The 27,478-nt window shown below is 60.2% G+C and overlaps 3 protein-coding genes across 12 annotated transcripts; all 3 read right to left on the bottom strand.

Annotated features, from left to right (window-relative positions):
- Positions 1-488: 488 nt before the first annotated feature.
- Positions 489-6,255, bottom strand: CDC20 (cell division cycle 20). 2 transcript variants are annotated; one of them, XM_054211345.1, is made up of 11 exons: positions 6,062-6,255; positions 5,478-5,680; positions 4,755-4,900; positions 3,887-3,983; positions 3,222-3,350; positions 2,633-2,829; positions 2,187-2,281; positions 1,603-1,834; positions 1,358-1,483; positions 1,076-1,193; positions 489-733 (listed from the first exon to the last, which is right to left on the bottom strand). In XM_054211345.1, the coding sequence occupies exons 1-11, from the start codon at positions 6,106-6,108 to the stop codon at positions 555-557; spliced, it is 1,569 nt and encodes a 522-aa protein (XP_054067320.1). In that variant the 5' UTR covers positions 6,109-6,255; the 3' UTR covers positions 489-554. The 2 variants fall into 2 exon arrangements, with proteins under 2 accessions (XP_054067320.1, XP_054067319.1); XM_054211344.1 differs by lacking the exon at positions 6,062-6,255 and having other exon boundaries at positions 5,478-5,818.
- A 108-nt stretch (positions 6,256-6,363) lies between these two features.
- MPL (MPL proto-oncogene, thrombopoietin receptor) lies at positions 6,364-12,860 on the bottom strand. Of its 8 annotated transcripts, none has more exons than XM_054211340.1 (12): positions 11,813-12,860; positions 9,512-9,647; positions 9,037-9,212; positions 8,597-8,862; positions 8,364-8,520; positions 8,067-8,196; positions 7,728-7,900; positions 7,499-7,641; positions 7,184-7,343; positions 6,914-7,001; positions 6,696-6,783; positions 6,364-6,601 (listed from the first exon to the last, which is right to left on the bottom strand). In XM_054211340.1, the coding sequence occupies exons 1-12, from the start codon at positions 12,042-12,044 to the stop codon at positions 6,413-6,415; spliced, it is 1,938 nt and encodes a 645-aa protein (XP_054067315.1). In that variant the 5' UTR covers positions 12,045-12,860; the 3' UTR covers positions 6,364-6,412. The 8 variants fall into 8 exon arrangements, with proteins under 8 accessions (XP_054067315.1, XP_054067312.1, XP_054067314.1 ...); XM_054211337.1 differs by having other exon boundaries at positions 8,597-8,926; positions 9,041-9,212; XM_054211339.1 differs by having other exon boundaries at positions 8,364-8,539; positions 9,041-9,212.
- Positions 12,861-12,991: 131 nt separating this feature from the next.
- On the bottom strand, positions 12,992-27,469 carry TIE1 (tyrosine kinase with immunoglobulin like and EGF like domains 1). Of its 2 annotated transcripts, none has more exons than XM_054211333.1 (23): positions 26,816-27,469; positions 26,034-26,321; positions 22,349-22,459; positions 22,085-22,240; positions 21,856-21,987; positions 21,454-21,594; positions 21,146-21,274; positions 20,627-20,772; positions 20,328-20,472; positions 19,912-20,070; positions 19,583-19,720; positions 19,175-19,465; positions 17,821-18,111; positions 16,975-17,288; positions 16,664-16,874; positions 16,399-16,509; positions 16,099-16,289; positions 15,859-15,972; positions 15,624-15,694; positions 15,330-15,370; positions 15,110-15,206; positions 14,787-14,886; positions 12,992-14,514 (listed from the first exon to the last, which is right to left on the bottom strand). In XM_054211333.1, the coding sequence occupies exons 1-23, from the start codon at positions 26,859-26,861 to the stop codon at positions 14,443-14,445; spliced, it is 3,495 nt and encodes a 1,164-aa protein (XP_054067308.1). In that variant the 5' UTR covers positions 26,862-27,469; the 3' UTR covers positions 12,992-14,442. The 2 variants fall into 2 exon arrangements, with proteins under 2 accessions (XP_054067308.1, XP_054067309.1); XM_054211334.1 differs by having other exon boundaries at positions 17,095-17,288; positions 26,816-27,439.
- Positions 27,470-27,478: the final 9 nt, after the last annotated feature.

Here is a 27,478-nt window from a genome sequence, read left to right as displayed (position 1 = left end):
CTAGCCACAGGCCAGGCTGCTCCATGATTCTGGTTTGAGAAAGTTAAGAGGTACAAAGAAAGCTGGGTTTCCCTTGTAGAGCTTTACTAGAGAAGGGGCCAGGTCAGGACTTCCACAGACACAGGCTAGACCTCAGCTTCCTTCGGAGAGCAGTTTCTGCTGCAAGCAGAGCACCCATACCTAGGGTCTTTCAGTGCTACAGCGTCCCCCTGTGGGGTACAAGCAAGTCACAGCCCTTCTGGTGGAGCTGCTGCACTTGTGGTCAGCATGATGTGGCAGGTGACACATCTGCCTTAGGACAGATACAGAAGTACAGCATCCTTCTCCCAGGACTTCAGGGCTGTCCTAGGGGTGCTGCAAACTAGCCCTAAAGAGCAAGAGCTCCACCACTTGCCCAGATACCAAACCTCAGGAAAGAAGGTCTTGGTTCTGTGAGTCATGGCCTTTTCTTCCACCGGACTCCATAAAAAAAGTCAAAGCAGTTTATTAACTTTTAAAATAACTGTACAGTGTGCAAGCTAAGTTTCCCCACTCCCCCCAACAGCCCTGTGCCTTCATCGGATGCCCTGGTGAATGATGCTGCTTTTGGCAGTGTTGGCCTTTTCTTTCTCCTTCTTCTTTATGGGGTCCATCTCAAAACAGCGCCAGAGCCGCAGCGTTTCATCAGCGGCTGCTGAGGCCACCGTTGCACCATCAGGGCTCATAGTCAGGTTCAGCACTCTGGCAGTGTGACCTGAGGAGGAGGTGTGCAGTCAGGGCTGGGCTGATCATCGCATGCCCTGTCCCTGTGGTTCTACCACAATGGTCAAGTTCACTCCCCTGTGCCCCACCCCAGCTTGCATAGCTGTCCCTACATCATGCTGCAGCAGCACGAATTCGCACCCTAGGCATGCATTTGCAACAACAGTGTTTCTTCCGTGGCCCATAGGAGTGTCTGCCTCTAGCAGCATGCCCCTGGACACCATTCTGTATCAGTAATGCTCCAGGCTAGACCACCAGTCTGCTCAAACCAAGGATTACATCTGCCTTCAGTCTCTAGCAGCCCTCCCTTCCCCAGGCAAAGGGCCCAGCCTACCTCGCAGCTCAGTGACCTTGGCCATCGTTGGATACTTCCATACCACCAGCTGATTCTGTGCAAAGCCATGGCCTGAGATGAACTCCTTGTAGTTTGTTGACCACAGGATAGAACAGACCTGGGAAGTGGTAATAATGCAGGTAAGACAAACTGCTTGTGCTGCTGCTCACCATCCAGAGATGAGCATAGTCCCCCTCCTTTCCCATGCCCCTGGGAGCCAGCAGCTCTGTATAGGCATCCTGCCAGAAGCTGTTTGTCACCAAGCCAATGTTCATGTCTCACCTGGGAATGGGTATCAACAGCACTGAGGCAGGTGCCAGAACACACATTCCAGATGCGGATATGTCTGTCACTAGTCCCACCTCCAGTGGCTAGAACATTTGACTGCCAGGGACACCACGCCACAGCCTGAGAGAAAAGTGTTAATTTTAAGACATGCAAGAGGCAACCCGTGCACAGCCATTGCTTCATGTCTGCCTTGCACACAGACATGTGCCCACCCCTGGTCACAGCAGCCCTGCACTCACCTTGACAGCACCCTGGTGCTGAGTGAAGGTTTGTACAGGAGCAAAGTCTCCGCTGTCCCCCTGGGTACACGGCCAGATGTTCACCAGGTTGTCATTACCACCACTGGCCAGGTAGCGGCCATCTAGAGACCACTTGAGTCCACACACCTCCTGCGTGTGGCCCACAAGCGTGGCCACATGGTGCTCAGCCACTCTGACATCGTGGTGGTGGATGTGGCCAGTCCTTGCCCCACTGCAGAGAGAAGGCTTGCAGGGTCAGGCTGGCACATATTTTCACCAAAAAACATTTTTGTGCTGTTGCAAGATTGACATATCTGCCATTGGCTTTCAACCAGTGTTACCTGCATCACTGGCCTCTTGGCATGAGAGAAGCAGCCACAGAAGTTCTTCACAACTTCAGCACAAAGGGCAAAAGAGAAGACAGGCCTTCTCCCCACAGTCCCCACAGAACAGGCTCAGTAATAATCCCAAGCCAGGACAGAAGCTCCTCTCTGCCATCCCTAACCTGCACCGCTCACAGATCTAGGATAAGAATCTGCAACAGCTAGACACTGCCCTTTGCCAGCCCCCACCCACTGCTTTACCTGGAGAGGATGTAGCTGTTCCAGCTGAGGGATCCCACACGGGAAGAATGGCTGGTCATATTTCGGAGACGTTTCTGCTGCTGTATGTCCCATAGCTAGAGAGGCAGAGCAATAAGTTCTCCAGAGGATGAGGAAACCCAGCCCTGTTGCTTTGCCCTAGGAACCTCACTGCACAGGCTCCAGCATTCAACCTTATCAGTATGGGAGCAGAGATCAATCTCATGCCCACAGAACAGAAGGTAACTCCAGGTGTCAAGAAAACCCCAAAACCAAACCCTGCCTTGCTGCTGCAGTTGGTCACTGGCCGTGGCTGGATGTGGACATTTACACCCCACACCAGTCACAGCAAGTCAGAGTGCACCGCATCCTTCTTGTGCTAGCCAAGCCTTTGTCCCAAGGCCCCGCAGCTCTGGCAATCCCTAGACAACACCTCTAGCTTTACTCACCTGGACCTCAGCATTACTTGTGCCAACAGCAAGGTAGTTTCCTTCTGTAATCCATGACACAGAGGAAACGTAATCATCTGGATGCTCCATCTGCAGCAGCTGGATAATCTCCCCAGAAGTGTTGTTCCACAAATAGACAGAGTTGTCTAGAGCCACTGCTAGGAAGTTCTGAGAGCTCCAGTCAATGAGATTCAGATCTACAATTTGGAAGAGTAACACAGGTCACGCTGAGCTTACCTGGAGAGCCCTGCCTTTCACCAGCGCTGATGCCAGATCTTTCACCTGCATCAGGTGTGTATGTGCATGCATGCACACCACATGCGGGTAAGGGACAGCCTTCTGGGTGTCACCATGCCCAGCTATTGAGGTCAGGTAGCCCTGATCCATGTCACCTAGACAGCACTCTGGACCACTGGTCCTATGAGGCTACACAGGAACAACTCCAGAAGTGGTCCGTGCCAGCCTGAGTGCATAAGGTGCTGAAACAACCCAGTTAGAGTTCCAGTTCCTTGGGCCATACCATCCTAGGAACTGCACTCCAGTGCAGAATGATCTTGGTGCCCAGCACTCGACGTTGTAGGCTACTTACAATAGTCATTGCGGATCTCTGGTGCATCCAGGATCCGGTCTGGCATTGAGGGAATGTATCTGCCATTCTTCCTGCTGGATCCCGGTGTCATTTTCTGACTGTAGAGCACTTTCAGGTTATTCTGGTAGCCTGTGTGCAGGGGAACAGATTTGTTAACCTGAGTTACTGTTTCCTCCCAGCTGAGCACTGCTCACTGAAGTAGAAATCCCTTCCAGTGAAAAGTCCTGAGAGAAAAGAGAAACACTCAGAAGAGCACAATGTACTGACATCACTGGCAGTATTAACTGCTGAACCAGGGTGAGCTCTGATTCCCTAATTCACAGGAACAAGTTTAAATGACAAGCACTTAGTTTTCTGTATCCCATTATGTTTATTGACTGTTAAGCTACAAAGTGCACAGTAGAGAGCCTGGAGCTTTTGCAGACATCAGGAATGTTTGCCACCTGCAGTACCAGTGAGCAACTGGCACTCATTTCAACTTTTGTAAATAAATTCACTGTAGCTGTTATGCAACCCCTCAACCTCATAAGACCTAAGGAGGGAGACTCCAGTGTGCACAGGAGCTCTGTTGATCTCTCCCACATCCACACATGGAGCCCCTGTGTTGCTGTTACCCTGCCGAGATCTCTCCAGCTCCGTCAACTCACACAGAACCTGTATCATACCTTCTGGAGCATTCTGTGGCTTTCCGCTGAGGCGGAGGATCTTCGCCTCTTCTATATCAAAGCCATTCAGATTCACTGCCCAGGCTTTCTGTTGCTCCTACAGAGACAAACAATCCTCAGCAAGATGCACTTGAAACACAAAGCCCATGCTGCACTTAAAACTGCAGTAGGCAGAGCATACACCTAAGCCCCCTTCTCCTACACTCAGAAGGTGTACAGCTGTGCTGTGAGAGTCAGCTACAGGCAGGCAGCTCAGAGTAGTTTTTCCTCAGACATTGGCACACTGTCCTGCTCACATTTTCATACAGAAGAGTGGCAAGTTCAGTGTCTCATCAACAGTGGGGAAAGCCACAGCCACAAGGAACCAAATGCTTCATAAACACATTTCAGAACACAGTGTACACATTCCAGAATAGCTCCACATGTAGACATTGTTCTAGAATAGCTACCACCAGCAGTTTCACTGTGCACAGACTCACAGTTTTGTGTCTCTGTAGCCTGCTATATTTTAAAGGCTCATTAGCCCAAAGTTGAATTTTGCTACCAGAAGTGGCACAGGCTAGAGTGAATGGAAGCAGAGGTTTAAGGCTCTATGCATTTCCCTGTGCCTAGAGAAAACACGTCTAAAGAGCCACTGTGCTCAGGCTCCTGTGTAGCAGATGTGTACCTGTTCCATTCACAGGCTCTACAGCTTCTACCTCATCCCAGGCTCCTGAAGCCCAGAACTGGAAGCAGTCACAGCTGGAGCTGTCAGCCCCATGCACCCACTTGACAGAACTTAACAGTTTGCTTCTCTGTAGAAGGCCAGGAATGATTAGGTGTTTGATAGCAATCATTGTTGTAATCGTAATTCAGCAACACTGCTCACCTTCTTGGTAGGGGACTCCTCAGCAGGGTCATTCTCTTTGGTTAGGAGGAAATTGGCCATCTCCATCTGCATAGTGCTTCGGTTTGGAATGTAGCGATCCCCCCCGGCTTTTGTTGGCGTGCTCTGGATTTTGGATCCAGATTTACCTGCATTCACATTCATAAGTATTGGTTTACAGCTAATGAACAGCCTGTATTAGAGCTTCCAAGAGACAGCAAACCTAACACTTTTTCCACATCACACCTGAGACAAGCAGGACTCAAGGAGCTCATGCCACCCGAGTCATATTTCTGCTCCTCCCATCTCCCCATCGCCCCTGTCTAAGGGCGCCAAACTCTGGTTAGGGACTGACAGGAGACATCTCCTTGGGCCTAGTGCAGCAATACCCTAATTCGTAGATAAGGGGAGGATGCCAAAATACCGCTACAGCATGTAAAGCTGTCAGGCAGACAGTCCCACCCACACTTGTGCCAACACATGTGCCAGCAAGACTCAGCTGGGGGTCAACTGTTCACTCAGCCCCAGTGCACAGATCTCCGCCCACCTCATGCTGGGGAGGAGAAGGTGGGTGGCTCCCAGGAGCCAGTCAGCGTAGCCCACCTCCTCCTGCTTGACCAGCAGGCCCGGCTGCTGGCACGGAGCCCGGAGCCCTATGGCTACAAGGCGAGCAGCCCAGACGACGCTCCCCTCGCCCAACCTATGCCGCTGGTCGCCGCCGCTTACCGGGTGTCCTGGATGGCGTCTTGCTGGAGCTGTGGGAGCGATTGGCCGGCTTCATGGGCGACAGGCCGCCAGCGGGGCTGGGCCCGGGGGCGCCGCTTTCCTTGGCCTTGCGCTGCCACCGCGCGGGCGGCGCGTTCGGGATCGGTGTGTCCAGCTTCAGCAGCCCGTGCAGGTCCGCCTCGAACACGAACTGCGCCATGGCGCTGCGGGCGGACGGCGTCAGCGGGGCCCAGCGCAGGGACACCGGCCGGGCTGCAGCCCTCCTCCGCCGGGCCCCCCTCCGGCTGCGCCTTAAGGCTCCCTCCATTACAGGACACCCGCGCCTCAGGCCGCTCCTCAAGGCCCTCTCCATTACAAGACACCCTCCCACCCCAGGCCGCCCCCCCCCCCCCACGGGAGGCCCCCTACCCCAGGGCACTCCTCAGCGGCCGCTTTACCACAGCCTTCCCTCCCTCGCCCAAGGCCCCCTTCACCACCACAGTCTCTCTCGGGGTCCGCTTCGCCTCAGGGCGCGCCCCCCACCTCCCCAGGCTCCCCCCGGGGCTCCGGCCCTCCCTGCCCGCCGCGGCCCAGCCACCCCTTACCTCCGCTCCAGAGTTGAAGCTCGCGCAGCCCGACCCGGCGGCAGCATTTAAACCCCGCACGGCCGCTCCTCCCATTGGCTGGTTCAAACCCAACCGCCGCCCGCTGCCATGGCGACCACTGCGCGCCGCGCCGCCATTGGCTGCGCGCCCCGGCGGGGCGGGGCTCTATCGCACCGGAACGGCTGCGCCGGTGCCGTGCCGCTAGTGGGTGGGTGGTGGGTCAGCGTGGGGGCGTGGGCATCGCCGCTCTGCTTCGCTGAGGGACAGGGACCGGGACGCCGCGAAGGAGGGGGGAAGCCGGGTGGTTGCGCGTTTCGTTTATTTCGGGGCATGGAGGCGAGGGGGAGCGGCTCAGGGCGGCCCGCGCGGGTCCCAGCCGTTCATGAGCAGGTAGGACTGGTTGGCGATGTCGGTGCCGGACAGCCGGCCAGCAGCTGGCTCTGGCGGCGGGCCCGCCTCCCCCCGCGGGCCGGGCAGCACCTCCAGCAGGCAGGGCAGGACGGCCTCCTCCTCCGGCGGCTGCTTGTAGAAGCTGTTGGCCTAGAGGGTGACAGAGGGGGCGCGGTGGGGGCTGCCCTTGGAGCTGCCTCCGGGAGAGGCTCGGCAGCGGTGGGCCCAGTCCCGGCCCCCTCACCTGGCCGTGCTTGCTGCTTTCGTGGAGGAAGCTGCCCAGGGCGCGGTGCAGGTCGGGGACGGGGGGCCAGAGCTTCTGCTTCACGTTGCTGGGGAAGGGGGTGTCGAAGGCAAAGCCCAGTCCTGGGGTGCCCTGACGCCCCCGGGTAGGGTGCCCAGGGCTGGTGCTGGCCCCCCCCCCCCCTTCCTCCCCCCACCTGCCCCAGGCACAGCCCTTACCTGTAGAGGGAGGGGAAGGTGCACCGCAGCCCCAGGAGCACTCCCGTGAAGAGCAGCGGCACCACCGTAACACTCGGGATGATCCAGCCTGCACCGGAGGAGGAGCGCTGGGACTGTAGCCCCCCACCCCAGACCCGCCACCACTGAGCCCTTCTCAGCCCTGTCACCCTCTTCCCAGCACTCCCCATTCCATTTCCAGAGCTCTCAGTCTCCTGCCCTCAGCCGTGTGGCTCCTCTGGCTGCAGCCTTTGCTCCTGCCCTGTCCCTTACCCGCATCGTCCGTGACGTCAACCATGACAGGTTCAGACCAGGCGCTCCAGCTGCCCCGGTACCACGGCCCGCTGGGCTGGGCTCGCACCTGGGCATGGTAGCGGGCACCTGGCCGTAGGTCCAGGACTTCTTTCCTGGATGCCTGTGGAACCTGCAGGACCTGTGGGGCAGAGCTGAGCTGGAGACAACGGTTGCTGCGGGGCGGCCGAGGGGCAGCACTGGGGTGTGGGTCCATCCTGCCTGACCCCATGCAGGCCATGTGCTGGCAGCGGAGGTGTGCAGGGCTGCTCAGGGGAGCCCTGGCCATGCCTTCACCTTCCAGTCATGGCTGTTCTCCACGGCATAGCGGACCTGGTAGTCCAGCTGCTCTGCCAATGCCTCCAGGGGTGGCAGCCACTCCAGGCTCAGCTGTCCCTGTGACACCATCGCCTGCACAAGCTGTGGGGCATCTGTGAGCACTGTTGGGGGGGATATGTCACTGCCATGGAATGGGATGTGGGACACGTCCATGCCAGCCAGGGGCCACGGTGGCGGTGGGACTCACCAGCCTGGTGCAACCAGAAGGACTCCTTGAAGTAGCTGAGCGTGGGCAGTGCGTGGGGGCGGGTGATGTTCACCAGGACGGAGATGGCACTGCCAGCCCTGGGCTGGAAGGTGCAGGTGTGGGTGCCCTGCGCCCCCACGCTCACCTCCTCGCACTGCTGCCACGCGTCTTCCCTGCGTGAGAAGCAGGGAGCCAGTCAGCCCCACTGTGGTGGCCCCACTCCCCTCGCCCACTGCCAGCCTGCTCTGGTGCTGGGATGTGGGACACTAAGCAGGGCTGGTGGTCTCTGGGATGTGCTGCCCCTCCACCTGAGCACCAGGTCCCCAACATGCCCCTTACCTTGTGCCAGCCCCGCTCAGAGGAGGCCGGTAGAAGAGCTGGTGGGAGCTGTGGGGCTCTGTGGGGTCCCAGATCCACTTGCAGCGCACGTGCTGCAGGTCAGGGGTGCTGCAGCACAGCCCGATGTCTCCTGGGCAGGTGAGAACCAGGGCAGGGAGGGGGCTGCTTCCCCCCTGGGCCCCCAAAGCCTGGATGCTGCACCTTGCCTACCCCAGGACCTCCACCCTTCGCAGCCCCAGGTGTGAGTACCTCCCCGCTGTGCCTGTCAGCACCCCAGTGGTGGGGATGGCCGCTCACCGGAGGAGCGGGGTGTCTCCGCAGCCACTGCCTGCGACCAGGGTCCCCAGACACCATCCATGGAGGTGCCGTCGGGCTTGCTGCGCACCTGGATGTGGTACCTCACCCCTGGCTGCAGGTCCTGGAGGACCACCCAGGTGTTGGCCTGGATGAGCCCCTGCAGGAGAGGGGACAGGCTGAGGAGCGGCTGTGGACCGTGAATACCCCTGCCCTTCTCTGGCCCCTCCGTGTACCTGCCCCACTCCTGGGGAGGCTGCGGCTGCCCCAGCCATGGGTGCGTGGGTGCTGACTTCTGGGTGGGCGGAGGGGTCTGCCAGGTGCTGCCCACTGGGGTCCAACGTGGTGCTGCAGGACATCTCTGGGGAGCTGGCAGGGCAGCACCGCACCTCGTAGAGGAAGAAGTTTGGGTAGTCGGCGAGCGGTGGCTGCCATGACACGTAGAGCTGCCCCGCAGCCCCAGCCCAGTGGGCTGTGATGTTCCACGGGGGGTCGATGAGACCTGCAGGGAACGTGCCGGGCTCTTTGCCCTCCTGCAGCAGCCCCCATCTTGTCACCCCCTGGTCCTGCAGCGCGCAGAGTGCTGCCAGCCCCCATGGTGGGCAGGAGGGCAGGACACCCAGGTCCAGGGACTGTCCTGGGGCCACAGGGGTATTGCCTGATGGGAGGGACTCACCCACCGCGTCCACGCTGATCTCCCGCCAGTACTTGGTCTGATTTGTGGTGGTGTCCAGGACATGGAGGTGGAGCTGGGTGAAGAGCTGCACGTCCTGGCTGGGGAAGACGCAGACGTGCCGCGTCCCACCGGTGCCATGGCGCCACGTGGAGACTGTGCACGCTGTGGGCACATCCCTGAGGAACGGAGAGCAGGGTACTGCAGCACCCCATGCCTCCTGCCTGGGGTCACACTGGAGGAGAGGGGACCTGGGGCATCCACTGCAGAGCAACATCCCCATGGGACTGTGGGACAGACAAGGTCCCAGTCCTGCTGCAGGGTGTGTGGTGGCTGCTGTGTAGCTCCCATGGGCTCTCCACCATCTTTCCTTGCAGCTGGGAGCCACCAGGATGGCACAGAGAGCTGCAGCACCCTGACCCTGCTGCTCCCTGTGCAGGCAAGGGGGAGGGTGGGCTGTGTCCCCACCACCTCCTACCTGCTGTACCAGTAGTAGAATTGGCACATCCCACTCGCTGCTGCCTCCTCCTCCTCATCCCAGAAGCAGGTGAGGTCCTCAAAGGAGCGGGAGAAGCAGAGGATGTCCTCAGGCACCCCTGCCAGCAGCGCAGCGTCTGGGAAGAGCGTGGGTATGAAGGAGCCCCTGTGCACAAACCCATCCCCATCCCACCTGTGCCCCCCCACCCCACGCCTGCTGGCCAGCTTGCCCCTGAGGCCAGTTTATGCAGACAACTGGGTCAGTGTGGGCATAGCCATGGACATGGCACAGGTGCCCTCCACTAACTTGGCACGGCAGGGAGGGACATGGCATGTGTGATGGCTGCTGGCTCACAGCAGGGTCCTGGCTGGAGGCAGGGCTCCCCGCCGGCCGGCCCCACCACTCCCCCCTCCTCAGCACACGGGGTCCTTTGGGACAAACAAACATCCCGAAATAGCCTTGCGGTTGGAGGGGGGCTCAGGGCCCAGTGATCGGGGGGAAGCACCCCTGCCCTGCTCACGCCGGAAGGTGCGCGGAAGTGAGATAAGGAGGAGCAGTGCCCCGGGAAGAGGGAAAGAGCCTCGGGGCTGGCGTGGGGGCGTGTGGTCCTGAGTGTGGGGCAGGGGGGGATGCTCAAACCCCGGCCTGGGGACTGCTTGGGGGGCTGTGGGTTCCTCTGCCCCGCTCAGCAAGCTGCCCTCCCTGTCATTGCAGGCATGAACTGGAGCATCACGCCCTGCAGGATCTCCATCCCAAGCACCAGTGGCTTTGCTGGCACATGGGTGCCTGTCCCTGTGGTCAGGGAAAAGGGACAGCCTCAAAATGGAGATGTGTGAAGGACAGGGGTGGCCTTGCTGCCCCCAGCATTGCTCCAGCACTCCCTTCTCCCCACTGCCTCTGCCCTGGGACCCGCTCCAGCCCTCTTCCTCATCCTTCTCCTGGGATGTGCCCCCTTCCCCAGGGGCTGCTCCCAGCTGCAGGACCCCATAACAAGCCCCCTGCCAGTGCCTGCCTCTGTTCCATGGGCTGAGTGTGTCTGTTCTCTGCTACATGTCCCGTGTGCTGCAAGTTGAGCCCACCCTGAGCGAAGAATACGGGACAGTCCCCAAATGTCCTTGCCACCTTCTTGGTGTTCCTCTGCTCTCCCTGTGCCTTCCCTTGCCCTGATCCCCCCAGCCTTGTTCTTCCTTTCCCAGCCCCATGTTGCCTTCCTCCCCCAGCCCACGTCCCCTTCCCACAAACCACAGCCCCCCTCCACCTGCTCTTCCCTTTTTGCACCCCATTGTCCCCCCCCCAGGCCTCGTGTGACGCTCCCAGTGCCAGGGGATGGGGGGGCCAGGTCCCAGCAGTCCCGTGGCACGGGGACCCATGGCATCGGTGGGAGGCCACGCTGGTCCTGTGGGCTACCAGATCATCTCTGCTGGGCACAGGCCGTTTCCTAGGAAGAGCGGCCAGACAGCTCTGCAGCCCACATCAGCCACGCTCAGGCAGTGCCCTGCCAAGCTGGCGGTGGGCTCAGGGCACTGCGATGTTGCAGAAGCTGCAGGCAGGAGGAGAACGAGCCCAACCCCGACCTTCCTCCCACTGCCCCGACTCAAAATGTGCTCCCGAGCCTGCCGTGGCCAGAGACCTGGTGTGGGGCTGGAGAGATAAGAAGGAGATCAACAGGATTTTGTTCACTTAATGCTTTTTATGCTGTCAGAGAAAGTGTTAAAAGGGCAAAGGAAAGGCTCAAAGAAAGCGTGGACAGGCCTGAAAGCGGAGAAAGTCGGGAAGTGCCTCTGCCAGGTGCAGCGAGCCAGGTTGGGGCTGGCTACCAGCTGAGCTGAGGATGCCCAGTGGGGCAGTAAGATCACGCGAGTCTGGTGCGGGAGCATTGGCATTAGCCTGGCCGTGCCACCGTGTTACCCGTGGTGCAGCGCCGTGCCCTCATACGTTAGCTTGAATTTTGCTCAGACCCTCATGATTGTAACTCCAAGAACATCTGATGAGTGGGGACCCCCTCTACTACCTGCGTGGGACTGGGAGCCCCAGGCTGCCGTCCAAAAGGGACGCCTGGGGGCTGCCAGGTCCTGCCTGCAGAGAGCAGGGATGTCCCTTTGCTCCGGGCACCCTAGGGTCTCCCACAGGTGAGAAGGGCTCTCCACCGCCCACCCTGAACACCCCCTGCACACCCTCCTGGGATGTCCCCTCCCCAGCCCCGCAGATTTTGGCTGCTGTGGGGTGCTTGCTGTCCGTGCCCGGCATGCCAGCTCCCTGCTGGCCCATCTTTTGGGGGAGAAAATGGCCCCAAGGACCTACCTTGGGATGTCACTGGCTCGGGGGCTGATGGTGGGCTGTGGAGGCTGAGCAGGATGGCAGGGAGCAGCGAGGGCAGCCAGCCCCGCTGCAGGCAGGCTGCCATGCTGCAACCCCTGTGCCGGCGCTTCCTAGCGCCCTGGGAGCTGCAGCAGCTCCTCCGGGTGATACCTTTATCTGGGAAGTGGTGGCTGTGCAGCTCAGGAAGCCTGGCTGGAGGCTCCCCCCGCCCCATCGCCGGCACTTCCCCGTGCCTGAAACCACCGTCCCACAGCCCCTCCGCCGCCAGCCGCAGTGCCAAGAGAGACTGCTCCTATCAGATAGGCAGCACGTCCTGCCCTTGTGGCTACCGGCACGCTGGGAGGCTGGAGTAGGAAGAAAAACAACCCCTGAGAAACCAGGGAGGCCCCCCCATGGGGCAGGGAGGGCAGGGCAGGCTGTTGGGGGCTGCAGGCACACGGGACCACGGGGCACGGGGTGGCTGCTCTGGCTCCATCCTGCCCTGTGCCCCCTGGCACTGGTGTGTGCTGGGTCTGCTCTGCGTGTCCCAGTGGCACTGGCCCAGCGGCTGTGCCGGGAGGAGGGCTGCAGGCACAGGGGACATTGGCAGGGCCCACACAGATGCTAGCAGTCCCGGTGCAGGAGCAGGGCCACCATGGTGGGGTCCTGCAGGCACGCTCAGCCTCTTGCCAATCCACCGCCGCAGCATGGTGCGAGTGGCCGGAGGGGTGTCTCACCTTGCCAGGGTACAACCCTGCGGCACAGCCCAGGGAGCACCAGGCAGGGAATGAGGAGCTGCTCGCACACGCGTCCCCACCACGCCAAGGGTGGGTTGGCTTCTCCTTGCCCTGCAGTCAGGGCCAGCACTGGGGGCAGCGAGGGCAGAAGGGAACAGCCAGCACCAATTTGTCACAGTCAAATTTTGTCAAACCAGTCCCACTTCCTTCTCCATCCAGCTACTGGGCTTTGCCGTCAGGGAGGCAAAAAGCAGAAAGCCCTTGGTTTGAGCAGGGCTGTTGACGCTGCCTCAGACGCTGTTCCCAGCCAGCAGCAGAGGCGGTGGCACACGTCACGCTGCCTGCGGGGGCTGGTCCCCGTCACCCTTTCACCCCCTCAGTGATGGGGCAGACAGGCTGCTTTCTAATGGCTGCAATGGACACCAAAGAGCAATGGAGACCAGAATGGGAAATCAAAATGGTATTGACAGGGTTAAAACACCTTGTGGGGAAAAAAGACTCATGCCCAGACGGGCAAATGCAAATGCCCCTGCCTTTGGCTGGGATAGCAGGCTCCGGAGAAGCAGCCCTTGCTTCCCATGGCCCGCAGAAGATGGCTAGATGGGCGGCTAGATTGGCGGCTAGATGGGCAGCTAGATGGCACGCTGAGGGCTTAGGAAGCTGAAGCCAAGAGAGATGAAGCCCACCCACTGTCAATATAACAAACAGTGGCAGCAGCACGGGATGAGGGACGGCAGCCTGGGGCAGGAGCTCCCACGGGAGGGTCAGCGCGGAGCCCAGGCGATCCTCGAGGGACTGGCATGTAAGAATCGCCCCAGCGGCACGCGTTCGAGTGGCTGGACGAGCAGGACGGTCCCTTTGCAAGACACGGGGGGTTACCCGAGGGCTTGGCGCAGGCACTGGGCAGGCGCCATCTGGCCAGGGTGGGAAGGGTGTGGAGCTGCACAGCCCCGCAGGGACCGGATGGAGGAGCGGGGCCATCCCAAGGGAAAGCTACAGGAACCGTTTTCAAGCATGCGAGAGGCAGCTGCGCAGAGGAAGGACAGAGTCTGTTCACCATATCCCTTGGGGACAGGACAAAGTCTCAAATTGCAGAGGGGGAAGATTCCAGTTGGATACTAAGAAAACCCATCCCCATGGCATGATGAGATCTGGGGCTTGTCTTGGGGTGCTGGGGCATCCCTGGGGATCATCAGAGGACCCCAGTGGGGAAAGGTTCCCGAGAAGTGACCACCATGGAAGCAGACCATTGGGGCCCTGCATCCTCTTCCTCGGTGCCACCAGAGGGGCAGAGTTGGGTCCCCACCTCCCCTCCTCTGGACCCGGCGTCCTGTTGCACTATGTTTATTGTCCATAAGGCAGAGCTGGTACCTCCAAAGGGTTACCAAAGAGCTGGAGGCTGTGCACAGCCAACGCTGTCTGTCCCTTGTGCTGGGGTGGCCGCATCCCACGCTGGCAGCGATGCTCACAGCCCCACTGGCACCACGTCAGGCCCAGAGCACGCTGAGAGCTGCAGGGTGGGCAGCTGCTGGGCCGCTCCTTCCCATCTCACCCCAAAACTTGGCCATTAGTGTCCGTGGGCTCAGGCAGCAGCACCCTCTCCTGCCCGCTCTGCTGCAAACACCCTGCTGCTTGTCCTTAGGGGCCATCCCACCATGTCCCCCAGCAACGTGGGGCCATGTTGGTGGCTGGTGGCATGTCAGCGTGGCCAGCACACAGTGGGTGGGCAGCCAGGGAGGGGATGGCACAGTCCTGCTGCCGGGAAGACGCTCTTGGGAAGGGGCACCGGTGTTTGGCTGCTCTTCCTCAGAGGGGGACAGGGAGCCCCTTGTCCCCACAGCACTGTCCCAGCAGGCTGGGGCCAGCGTTGCCCCTCTGCGTGGTCCCAGCGCAGCCTCACGCCTCCTCAGCGGTGGCATCGATCCCCGCGTAGGTGAAGTTCTCGAAGAGGGCCATGTTGACATAGGCCTACGGGGGAACCCCAGTCAGAAGCCGCTTGTGCCAGGTTCCCCACCTACCTCCCGTCCGGGCTGCCACACTCGTGGGTGCTGTGCCCTGGGGGGAGGCGATGGGGCTCCCCACACCCAAAAAGCGATGCTGGGGTTACCCCCACACGTGGTGGGGGGAGTCACACAGGTTCTGCTGCTGGATGTGCCCTCCCTGACCCCAAGGGATGCCGCAGCATTCAGACAAGCCCTGCACAGAGAGGGCATTCCTCCCACTGAGCTGCTGCCACTCACCTTCCTGGCCTCCAGCATGCGGATGAGCTGCATGGAGATCTGGGCGAAGGGCGGGCGCTCGTAGGGGCGGTCGCGCCAGCACTGCCGCATCAGCTCGTACCTGGGGGCAGAGAGCCAGCAGCGGCTCAGCGTGCATGGGGGGAGAAAAGCTGTTTGTGGGAGGTGGGGGAAAGTAGGCAGGAAACTAAAGCCCGAAAGGGTGTTTGGGGTGTGGGACAGAGGGGAACCAGGCAGAAGCTATTGCAAGTTGGTGGGAGCCCCGTGGGGCAGTGGGGTCAGGGGGACATGGGTGCCACCATCAGCCGGGCTCTCTGCCCACTTACACCTCGTCATCGCAGTTGCGTGGCTTCTCCATGCGGTAGCCCTGGGGCAGCTTCTCGTAGAGCTCGGCACACGTCATCCCGCAGTAAGGTGTTCCCCCTGCAGCCAGAGACACACAGCTGGCTTTGGCGGGGACGGTCCCCAGGGTATCCCCTCCGGGGCTGCAGGAGGACCAGGCCTGCAGGGACCCAAGTGGAGGCAGGGGACACAGAGAATGCTTACCCAAGCTGACGATCTCCCAGAGCAGGACGCCAAATGACCACCTGAAAGAGCAGGAGTCAAGGCTGTGATAGAGGCCCCAGCCATGCCCGGATGATGGGCACGGAACAAAGCCCACGGTGGAGCGGGCAGTCAGGGCTTGGGATGAACCAGCAGCTTCCCAGGTTGATGCATCAGCATCAGCTCCCACCCTTGCAGCACCCAGAGCAAAAGCATCGCCATGCTGGCGACCCTGGAGAGGGATAGAGGCGGCCGCAGCCATGCTCCAGCCCCAGTACCCCCGCCTGCAGGACTTACACATCGCTCTTGGTGGTGTACACGCTGTAGTTCAGGGACTCAATGGCCATCCAGCGAACCGGCAAGCGGCCCTGGGGAAACAGAGAATGACCGTCAGGGGAGGGAGCATGCCCCACAGACAGAGGGCAGCCGTGACCCAGCTGGTCCCAGCATGGTGGGTCATTCCCACTGGCAGCGGGGGTCCTGCCCACCATATCAGTGCAGGCCCTATGGAGATGCATCGCTCCTGCCTCACCATTGTCTTCTTCACATAGACCTCCTCCCCTCTGGAGAGGCCGAAGTCAGCAATCTTGGAGGCCAGATTTTCTCCTACCAGGATATTCCTGGCTGCCAGGTCCCTGTGGATGAACTGAAGGGGTCCAGCAGTCAGCAGGAGCCACATGGTCCCTCCTGCTGGCCCCAGGGGTCTTGTGCCCAGATGGGGAGTCCCCAGGCCCTGAGGAAGGATGCTCTGAGGGGCTTGCTGGGGATGTACCTGCTTCTCACTCAGGTACTGCATCCCCTTGGCCACGTCTGAAGCAAACTGGAGGAGCTGTTGGGAGGTGAGGGTGGAGGCAGTGCCGTGCTCCTTGGCAAAGGCTGGGTCTGTCTCCAAGACTCGGCTTTTGCGGAGGAAGTCAAGGAGGTTTCCGTAGGGAGCATATTCAATGGCGATGTACAGGTAACCTGGGGGGCAGGAGGAGGTTGGGCTCGTGGGGATCTCCCCAGCAAAGAGGAATACGCACCAGGCAGGGCCTGCGGGGCTGGGGAGAAGGAAGAGGGGAACAACCCTCACCCTTGTTCTCACAGGCACCCAGCAAGTTGATGATGTTGGGGTGATGTCCCAGTTTGCACAGCACCTCCAGCTCCCCGGCAAAGTCCCGATGGTCATTCTCTGAAGCAAACTCTGGAAGGAAAGAAGGGATGGACACCTCAGTCCTACAACAAGGGCCCTTTCTTTGCTCCTCCACCAATGGCTCCTGCACCTCCTCAGCGCCGAGCATGGCCCAGGATGCAGCTGCATCCCCCAGCCCACCCTGCCTGCCTACACCCACGCTCACCTTTCAGCATCTTGATGGCCGCATTCATCTTCAGGCCATCCTTTTTGATCATGGCCCTGATGACCTGCCCAAAGTTGCCCTCCCCGATCATGTCCTCAAACTTGATATCTTCCCACTCCAGGATAGGGTAGCTGAGGGGCTCGGGCTGCGGCTTGGGCCGGCGCGTCAGGGTCAGGGTCCCTGAGTTGAACTGCAGGATGGTCTCTTCCCCCTGGCAGATGGGAGTGGGTGAGGTTAGAGGCACTGGGCACCCTTCTGCCCACGCGGCAGTCCCGGCAGGGCAGGGTGGTGGACAAGGCTGGGCTCCGCACCCTCTCTGCGTGGAAGTGAGGTCTGGCTGCGTCCTGGCTGGAGGCTATGGAGCGTGACCTGGATCGGGCTGGGACGTGGGGAGCTGGGGACATGGTCCTGGCAGGGCAGGCGGCACTCACCGAGCCAGACTGGTACGTAAAGGTGCGGCGCCGGTGGAAAAAATTCTTCTTGATGAGGAAAAGCGCCAGGAGGGCAAAGAGGATGGTGAGGCAGGTGACGGATACGGAGCCAACGATGGCCAAGAGCAGCTGCTGGTCTATTCCCCCCTGCTCGGTGCTCTGGCTGCCCAGGCTGGGCGGCACGCTCAGCGCTCCTGTCGAAAGGAGGGATGGAGGGTCGTGGTCCATGGCTGAGCCCTGCCCAGGCTGCATGGGTGGGCAAGCACCCATAGCAGCGTTCTCCCAGCACCCTGGGACCCCACAAAGATATAACAACCACATGCCAAGCTCCTGGTGCCATGGTGGCACAGGGGTGAGGGTGTCACTGCCTGGGCCCTGCCACCGAATTTGCCAACTTCTGGACCTCCAGCCACCTCTGGGTCCAGTCACCAGCTCCAGTGCCAGCTGTGCCCTGCTCTTTTAGCCCCTTGTGCACTGTGTCACCCTCTGGCCAAGGCAGAGCCACTCTGTGGGTGCCATGCTGCCACCATACCACCCCTGTCCCATCAGGACTAGGAGAAGAAGGATTTCTGAAGACACCCACAAGTGTTTTGGGCTTGGGCTGATGCTTCAGAGCCACTCTTTGAGGTTACCATGAGCACCCCAGTCACTCTTTGCTGACCTGGATGCTGAGCCCAAGCTCCAGTGGAGCCGTGAGTCCCCTGCTTGCTGGGACACCCCTCTCACCGTCCCCCAGGGTCTTGGCTTTCACAGGCTGGCTCCATTCCCCCGGGACATGGGAGTTGGCCCGGACGCGGAACTGGTAGCTGGTGCTGGCATTGAGGCCCCCGACGATCTTGGTGGTCTCGGCGCCACTGTCGGTGTCGATCCACTGGGGCTCGCTGGTGCCCCCCACCTGCTGCAGCTCCACGATGTACTTGGTGATGCCCCCATTGGGGTACTCGGGGACCTGCCAGGAGAGCCTGACGGCAGTGTCAGACACGGACTCTGCTGAGAGCGACCGTGGGGAGGAGGGCCCTGGGACAAGGAGAGGAGAGTGTCAGCCCCAGGACCGGGCTCCTGCAGGGTCTGAGCACTGGTTTGAGGACCAGACCCCATGGATGGCAATGGCAACCAAAGCCATGCCAGGTTTGAAGGACGTCCAGGGACTCCTGTCCCGCACTTAGGTGGAGGCAGGAGGAGGCACGCATGGACCCCGGGGCCGGGAGTGGCTCTCTGGGTACAACAATGGAGCAGGACTGCACCCACAAACACTCCCAGCCTCAGGGACCGTCAAGCTAGACATCTCTGTATTGACTAGCTTTTGGGATATTTTCTTTCTTCAACCCTTCCTCACACAGGGCAGGTTTTGAATATCTCGTCATTCCTACTGCCTCCTCTGAGCCTTCTCCATCCTGCCCACATCCCTAAACCCAAATCCTCAAATCACACAAAGTTTTAAAAGCAGCAAGTGGAGAAACCTTCATGTCCTCCAAGCCTGATGCTCATCAGCCCTCCTAACATGTAGTGGCCAGCACCGAGCCACACTAAAGGCCTCTTGAACTCCTTCCCCCTTGGCTGCCAGGTTGGTCAGGCTGATGCTCCACCTCCCCATGGTCTCCCACCCACGTGGGGGGCTGTGCACATGTGTGTGTGTGTGCCCACAGGAGGGACTGCAGGTCTCCCCAAGCCCTAGTGACCATCCAGGCAGCGGGGTTAAAGCAAACCAAGGGGAAATAATTTCTTCACGCAATGTATAATTGTATCGAGGAACTTGTTGCTATAGGGTGCTGTAAAGGCTGCAAGTATAGACAGGTCCATCAGGGCTTGGGCGGGGGTGCGGAGGACAGATCTGTTTCTGAGCATCACTCATGATGGCCTCAATGTCGTGTTTAGCTTAGGAGGTTTCTCAGCTGCTTGGTGCTGGAGGGTGTGGGGTCTAGCAGGGAAAGAAGAACCCATTTTCCCCCAAGCAGCTGTTCATGCTCTATCAGAGATGGGATACAGGAGCAGCCAGACCTGGGGATGGTCACTGTCACAATTACAACTGATTTATCATTGTAATTCCCTGCAATAATTCCCTGTGCTCTGCTAGACTCACCTTTGCTGTTGATCATGACCTTGTAGAGGTCAGAGGGGGGCCCCAGGCTGGCGCAGTGGTACACCAGCACCTCCAGGCCATACTCCTTGTTGAACTCCAGGTCCCCGATGCGGGCAGAGAGCACAGAGATGGACGTGATGTTTTTCTCACAGACTAGCCGCTTTGCGGAGTCGAAGAGGTGGACAATGAACCCGTGTGCCGGCTCGTGGTTACTTGGCAATTTCCAGTTAACGTGAAGTGTGTTTTTCTCCTCTATGGACCAACCTTCGATCACAGGCTTGACTGTGGGCTCTGCGAACAAAAAGGCAGCAAAACCTCACGGCACATCAGCACCAGTGTTTTGCAGACCCCGTGCCATGCAGGGTTAGGGGTAGGGTCAGGGTCAGGGTCAGGGAGTTGGAGGCTCACCAAGGCACTCTGTCACCATGACGGCCTCAGGCCCCTTGCTGCCCTCCCCACCATCCCCTGGCCGGCTCAGCTGCACCTTGACGATGTAGGCGGTCACCGGCCGGAGGTTCATGAGGGTGATGTTCTCGCTGTTGTCGACTGTCGGCCAATAGGACATGTCAAAGCGATGCCCATGACACACAATCTGCCCTGCCACTGGCATTCTCCTTGGCATCACCATGGGGGTCCTGGGATGGAAACCTCTGCCCACCCCAGACCCTCACTGGTTGGGGCAGCTGTGCCCTCCTGCCCAGGTCCTACCTGTGCCCCCAACCCCAGCAGACACATACCCACAATGGATGACCATGCTGACGTATCGTCCTTGGGCTTGTAGAGCAGCTTGATGGAGCTGATGGGTCCATCACCAGAGAAGCAGTCCACAGGTGACACCACGAGCTGGCGGCTTTGCTTGGCCAGCAGCCGAGGGGGGCTCAGGGGTGCAGGTGGCACTTGGGGGAAAGGAGGGAATGACACCAGTGGGACTGGGAGCAACAAGGGCCAGAGTGCGCGTACATCTGCCACCTCTTGGCTCCTTCCAGCTTCATCAGGGAAGTCTTTAATCACCACCCAAACCTGTCTGCTGGCACTGCGGCACACGATGGGTGGTACCCAGCCCAGTGCGTGGGGTTTGGCATTGCCATACTGTGCTGTCAGCCTCTCCCAGCAACCCCAGCTCGTCCCACTCATGCCACCACCCCTTCCTCACCTCGGATGTTGACCTTGACTTTACGGCTGTCCTGGCCCCCAGTCGTGGAGACCCGGCACTCCCATAGCCCGGTATCTGCCTTTGTCAGGTGCTGCACCTGAAACTCACAGGTGATCTGCCCCGGCTCGATGATGGCTTTGATGAGCTGAGGGCACAGAGGGTGCTGTCAGCCCCCCAGCTCAGCCCCCTGGCTCCCCATGCTGGCCTGAAGCTGCCCAGCAGACTGGCGGGGACACGGGTGCTTTTGAGGGAGTCGGCACCACAGGGATGGTGGTGGGGCAAGGGCGCGGGGGCGGTACCTTGAGCACAGTGCCGTCAGCCTTGCGCAGCTCCACGCTGTCACTGGCAGGCAGTGGGTTGCCTGTGGCCACACAGCTGACAACGGGCTCTGAGCCCAGGTTGAACTCCAGCTCCGAGGCCAGCTGGATGATCTGGGGGAACCGGTCTGGCACACAGAAATCAGCGTTAGGGCTGGCCCCACTCCTCCCCAGGCACAAGAGAGGCTGGCACCTTTCCCCGCTCCCGGCTGCAGCCAGACCCTGGTGCCAGGAGCCGGTGCCAGATGCTGTGGTCCCCATCCCACACGGCGAGCTCAGTGATGCTCTCAGCATGGCTAATCCCAGGGGGCCAGATTAGATGGTCCCCTTGCATCACCCTCGTTTCCACAGGGTTGGGGGCTATTTCTGCAGGCAAGGATGCTGCTGAGCCAGCTGGCGAGGCCAGTAGCTGATGGCACCCCCAGACACCGATGAGGAAGGAGACGGCACCCACCCGAGGGTGGAGGACAGAAACCCACCGCAGCCCCGCGCCAGTCTCACCTGACTTCTCACAGTGCTGCCCATGCCAGCCCGCCGGGCAGACACAGCCGCTGAAACGGTTACAGCTGCCTCCATTTCGGCAGGCACACCCCAAGGCGCAATCGGGGCCGTAGTATCCCGGGGGACAGGCTGCGGGAAGAGGAGAGCCGGCTGCTACCCCTGGCCGTGGTGCAGGACCATGGAGGCAGAGACCGTGGGCAGCTGGTGCAAGAAGCAGCGCAGCTCAGCCTGCACCGGCCCTCAGGCCGGGAGAGGTTTGCGATGCCCAGGCTGGATGGGTGAACTGATGGACACCTATGTCCCTGTACCTTGGTTGCAGCGGGAGCCTCTCCAACCCGAGGCGCAGGAGCAGCCGTAGGGGTCCGGCAGGCAGAAGCTCAGCCCCCTGCAGCCCTGGGCTCTCTGGCACGTCTCCTGGCAGTTGCGGCCAAACTGGCCTTCCCGGCAGGCTGGAAAAACAAGCGTGGTCTGCCCTCACCCTCCATTCACCCGTGCACACGCACGGCATGGTGCCAGCTCGGGTACCTCGAGCACCGTATCGTCACCTCGAGCACTGTATCGCCACCCCGAGCAGGCACAGGAGCTGTGTCCTGCTGAGAAGGTGGATGGTCCAGCCCTGCTCCAGAAACAGGGGAGGTTCTGGGGAGTTTCTGGCCACTGTGCCTGGGTCTGGGGGTGCAGCTCCTGCTGTTGGGCAGCCCGGCACCTACCTCGCTCGCAGCGGGTGCCCATGAACCCGGGAGGGCAGACGCATTCTCCGACATGGTCATGGCAGATGCCGCCGTTCAGACAGTCGGGACAGTCCTTCTCACAGGACGGTCCCCATTTCTTCGCGGGGCAGGCTGCAGAGAGAGCGGAGGGGGCGCAAGGTGGCACCGGGCTGGAGGGCAGGGTACGGCCGCCTGTCCCTGCATCCCGGGGAGCCAGGGCCCTGCTCACCTCTCACGATCAGGCGGTAGAAGGCGCTCCACAGAGGGCTGTCCCCCATGAACGTGGCACTGTAGACACCATTTTCACTCACGCTGACGTTGGGGAGCGTCAGGGTGACGAGGTCGCCCCGCACCTCACCCCGGTCCGTGGTCTGGTAGTAGGTACCTGCAAGGGGGCAGAAGGTGACCTGGGGCCCCCCCCCACCCCTGGGGCTGGCACCAGGCACCGGCTGGGAGCAACCCCAGCCCTGTGCCTGCTCTTGGGGCCACTTGCCATTTCTTTTCCACATAACATCCGTCTCCTTCCTCTTGAGGACCCTGGCAGAGAAGGTGGCCGGCTCGGCGACGTTCACTGACTGTGTGGCCTTCACTGGGAAGAGGTGGGCTGTGGAGAAGGAGGAGAAGGAGGAGAAAGAGGAAACGGAGGAGGAGGAGAAAGAGGAAAAGGAGGAGGCGGAGAGGGAGCAGGCTGAGCAGTGGTCACTCCCCAGGGAACTCACACCCAAGGGCAGTGCCGGCACCCCCAGACCAGCCACCCCAAAACACAGCCCACCACATGTTTCTGCTGGGACAACATGACACACTTCCCTGCCCGCCCTGTGTGGGAGCTGGGACCCCCTCGAGCCTCTGCAGCGACAAGCTCTCCCATCCTGGCCCCTCCGCCCCCGTGGGCAGACACAGAATCACAGAATCACAGAATCTTCATGGTTGGAAAGGACCCTTAAGATCATCGAGTCCAACCAAACAACCTACAATGTCTGCCACTAGAGCATGCTCTGAAGTGCCACACCAAGGACACCAAGGAGCAGGACGGGGGACCCTGCCCTCCAGCCATCCTGCCAGCCCCAGCCCAGCACGGGATGACAGTGGCCGCAGCCTGGGGAGGTGACAGCTGGGACACATCCGCACTGTGCACCCCACTTGCTGCCAGCTCGGGAAGTGCAGCGTGGTTGCAAGCCACCCTATGTGACTAGTGGCCCTGTCACGGCTGTTTTCCTGATTTCCCAGGTGCTGGGGCATGCAGCAGCAATGAACTCTCAGAGTAATGTGAGTCAGCCAGAGCCCAGCCTTGAGCCCAAACGGGGCTATAAATACGTCAAGGCCTGGGAAAACAAGCCCTGGGCGTGCCAGGACAGACACAAAAGAGGGCACGGGCGGGCGCTGGCACTCAGAGCCTGCCAGCACGCCGGCTCGCACGCACCAACAGCAGCCACCCCGCGTTGGAGCTCAGGCATATCCAGCCCCAGGTCCTGCCCTGGCGAGGCTGGGGGCCGGGAGGAAGCGGCACACGCCGCAGACACCCGGGGAAGGGCACCGCAGGTCACGCGTCCCGGTAATTCCCCAGAATGGCCTCCCCACCTGTCCCTCCAGTCGGGATCTTTCTGCCACGGACTTTGCAGTGCCTTGTAAAGGGTACACAGATGTGGGCGCCGTCCATGGCTGCTTGTTCAGCTGTTTGTAACCACAACCAGTGGCACAGGTCCCCGCAGAGACCCCGTTCCATGCCAGTGGGGACTTCCCCACATGACAAGAACCGCAAATTAACTCCTATTCTTGCCCCCTTTCTTTTAGTCAGTTATTTACCCATGCAACACATCCCCCCATCCCCTGGGTGCAGAGCTGCTACCAAGGAGCCTTTGAAAGGGAATTTTCCCACTTTCCTCCAGGAACCCAAACAGACTGTGTCAACTGGGTCATCCACAGTGTCCCCACCGCTGCCGCCCCAGAGACGGCACTGAGGACACTGCAAACTCACGCTCTTTCTCCGGGACCACACAACCACAAATTCTGCACTTCATTATGGATTCTACTAATTTGCCTTGTTCTGATTTGGGTTTACAGGCCTGTGACTCCCTACTCAGAAAGCTTTTAGGAAAGGCTGGCGTCCCATGAGGAGCCTTGCCGCCCACCCTCGGCTCACACCACGCCCAGTCTGGCAATGCCGTGCTGCTCTGTTCGGCTATTTATTGCCTATCTCCCGCTATCAGCACTGGCATTTCAGACAGATACCCCAGCAAGCTTCCCCAGCTTCTCTATTGTGCACATGGATGCAAAAATAAAAGGATTTTGGTTTTCTGCAATTGTTTTTCTGGGCACCTTTGTGCTGTGGATATTGTAAAAAATAGTTTATCGCCGAATTTAAACCCTTCTGAAATTGCTCCTCAGGATCTCTTTGGTCTGCTTCACTTTGTTTTTACAGCAAAACTTCCAAAGTTTATCACCCTTCCTATGTTCTTCTTCATGCATGACATTTTGGGAGGTGCCAGCTTTCCTCTCAGCATTCCCCATCCTCTGCTTCATCACCCTGGCCTGCTTTGGTGCGCTCTTGGGCTAAACAGGAGAGACAGCACGTGCCAAGCCTCCCCGGCGGGTTCTGGACACAGCCCTCCCTCCCCCTGCGAAGATGTAATTTTTTTTTTTTTACTTTTTCCTTTTTTTTTTTTTCACTTCTCTAAATTAAACAGAGCAACAGCAGCCTGTTTGACACTTGGAAACAAGACACTTTTTTGGCACTTGAAACTCCAATCATAGAATGTGTTGGGTTGGAAGGGACCTTTAAAGGTCATCTAGTCCAACCCCCCTGCAGTAAGCAGGGACATCTTTAACTAGATCAGGTTGCTCAGAGCCTCACCAAGCCTGGCCTTGAATGTCTCCAGGGATGGGGCCTCCACCACCTCTGGGCAACCTCCTGCAGGGGCTTGGACCCAGACACTGACCTGCTCCCCCACAGCACTAATTTGGCCTGACTAAGTCAACCCAGGAGCTGGGGGCTGGCTTAGAACTCCCCCACCATTGGACACCCCGTCACACCAATGGAGCCCCAGAGCTGTCACTTCCCTCCATGACTTCTATACGGGGATATTTTAGGTGGTGCAGAGCCTCCTCTGTGCTCCTTGACCTCTGCCACTAGACGTGCCCCCCCCGCTCTCTCCCAGTGCCTCTGCCTCCCTCCCTTGGTGCCTCCGTGCCGTTCTGCTTTCCCAGGCTGGCTGGCTCCATTTCCGATAGGATCACTGGCCATTTTTGGATCAAGCCTCTGTCCAAGGACACAGGCTGGTCCCTGCTCCTTGGAGGACACTTGCACCCCACCAGCAGCCTCTCTTCCCCAGCTTGGAGATACTAGAGCTGCTTGGTAAAGCTGTGTTTTAACACAGGCAGAGAATCTTCTATCCCTTGCCCTCTCATTCTCAGCAAAAGGTCAGCTGTTTTAGCCAAAACTTTCTAAAAAACAACTAGAAAGCATCCTGAGGCAAACACCTATCCCAGAAAATTTCAGTCCTAATAGTTTTGCAAAGTCTCAAGCACGGGGGGAGTGGAGGTTGGGGCGGCAGTGTGGGAGAGTGCCCCAGGTGGTATCCCTGCTGCTGGCCGGCCCAGGGAAGCCCTTTCGACTTATATGGCCCAAAACGGGAATGGGAGACAAGACCTCAGCACTGCCTTGGCTGCCGTGCGTCCTGGCAGTGCCTCTTGGCAAGACCCCACTGCCAGAGCAGCGATGTGTTGCTGCCACATGGTGCTCGCCAAATGGCGCTGCTGGACACGCGCCCCGGCACTGCCTCCTCCCTCGGAGCCTGTGGTGGGGGCACAAGGCTGGCATGGCTCCTATGGGCTGCCCCCTGCCCTGGTTAATGATTTCCAGACCCCATTGCCTCCTCCAAGGGCACCTGACTTCCTCTTGGACCTTGCCCTGCTCCCGGGCACTGTTCCCAACCCAGCTGGCTGCCCGTGCTGCCGTCCGTCCCCGCACACCTCCACGGGGCTCAGCCATGCTCCTCCAGCTGGACATCCCTCCCCTCTCCACCCCGCTGGTGCTGGTGGACCCCAAACCTAGTTCCTGGCTCACCACTGTTCCTCCACCACGCCAGCCAGCATCAGAATTGCAAAGCACGGGGCAGGTAGCTCCCATGTGGACCCAGCCAGCAGTTGGGGGGTTGCCCACCGCCCCCCCAGCCACTCACCATTGTGGCTGTTGTGTACGTAGACCACCTGGGCCTGCTCAGTTGGGGTGCGCCCCAGGCAGTAGAGGATCCCCACTAGGTCGGCCATGGAGAAGCCCCTGGCCTGGACATGGTTGCTGCGGTTGCGGTGGTTTTGGAAGCCCGTCTTGGGGTGCGTCATCACGATCTTGTTCTCCCGCTCGATCTGCAGGTAGCTCACGTCGCGCTCCCCCATGACGCAGGAGAGGAAGAAGTCAGAGTGGGACAGGCTCTGCACATTGGCGATCAGGGTGATGTCCAGGATGGCCCCTGGGGCAGGGGAGCACAAGGGCATGTCACGGCTGGACAAGGGCACGGCCATCCCAGCCCTGCCTCAGGGCCAGACCCCGTCATCCAGATGTCACCCCCTTTCCAGGACATTTTTGTCACCCCCAGCCAGCCCAGGAGACACAGCCAGCTTGGGCGCAGAGCCGTCGGGATGACATGGTGGGCATATCCACCCTCCTTTTGGAGATCCCCACGGGCTCAGCCCCCCGCCATGAGCCAAGTGTGCGGCAGGACGGAGGTCTCAGGGTCCTTCTCCTCCCACAAGCTGCCCGCACCCCAGCCCCATGCTGGGCAGATGCCGGCAAGGGAGGGCACTGCTGGCCGCTGAGGTCTCCAAATGGCTGATCACAAAGGGATGTTTCCTCCCTCCAAACCCTGCTCTGATGGCGCCACTGAGCTCCCACAGCTGCCTCGTCCCACCAAGACTCCCTGGGGCAGGGGCTGCTCCCTGGGGCAGAGGGAAAGAGACGATTTACCTGCCAGCCATGGGAAGAGAAGCAGAAGATAAACCTGGAGTCCCATGTCCTTGGACCTTGTCCCGAATCTGGTAGAGGTCAGAAAATCCACGGCATGTCCCAGCCACAGAGCTCAGAGCTGGAGGCTGCGGCTGCCTAGGGGCTCCACGTCAGCGGTGGCTCAGGACCTGTGCTCCCTGCCCATGCCCTCCATCTTGCCTCCGCCTTGCTGCTTGGCTTCCAGGGCAGCTGGAACCACCTCCTCTGGTGCATAGCCTGGGCACGATGAGGAAGATGCCCCCGTCCCCGCTTGCTTGGTGGCCACCCGGTTGCTCAGGAGCAGGGCTTGGTGGCGAAGAGGCTACTGAGGTTCCCTGCCCAGTCTCAGCTCTCCCGGGGAGCTGGTGCCCGCACCTTCAGGGCTAGGACTGTGTGCTCAGGGTCCCCAAGCCATGCTGAGCTCCCAGCCTGGCCAGGAAGTGTCCTGACCCCCCTCCTCACCCACTGTGCAGAGGGTCTCATGCCCCAGCCCGCCCGGGCGGCAGCATCCCCGTCCCCTTGGCGCAGCCCCGTGGCTGACGGCTGTGGGAAGGGCTCTCTGGAGCAGGGAAAGGAAAGGGGCCAAGGGGCCGTGGCTGGCGGCGGCGGCGGAGCCAAATCCTGTTTCCCATGCGGCGTTTCCTG

This window comes from Rissa tridactyla, chromosome 8, assembly GCF_028500815.1.
Source record: "Rissa tridactyla isolate bRisTri1 chromosome 8, bRisTri1.patW.cur.20221130, whole genome shotgun sequence".
Classification (NCBI taxonomy): Eukaryota; Metazoa; Chordata; class Aves; order Charadriiformes; family Laridae; genus Rissa; species Rissa tridactyla.
Note: the sequence above shows the minus strand (reverse complement) of the source record. Positions and strands in the feature narration are given on the sequence as shown.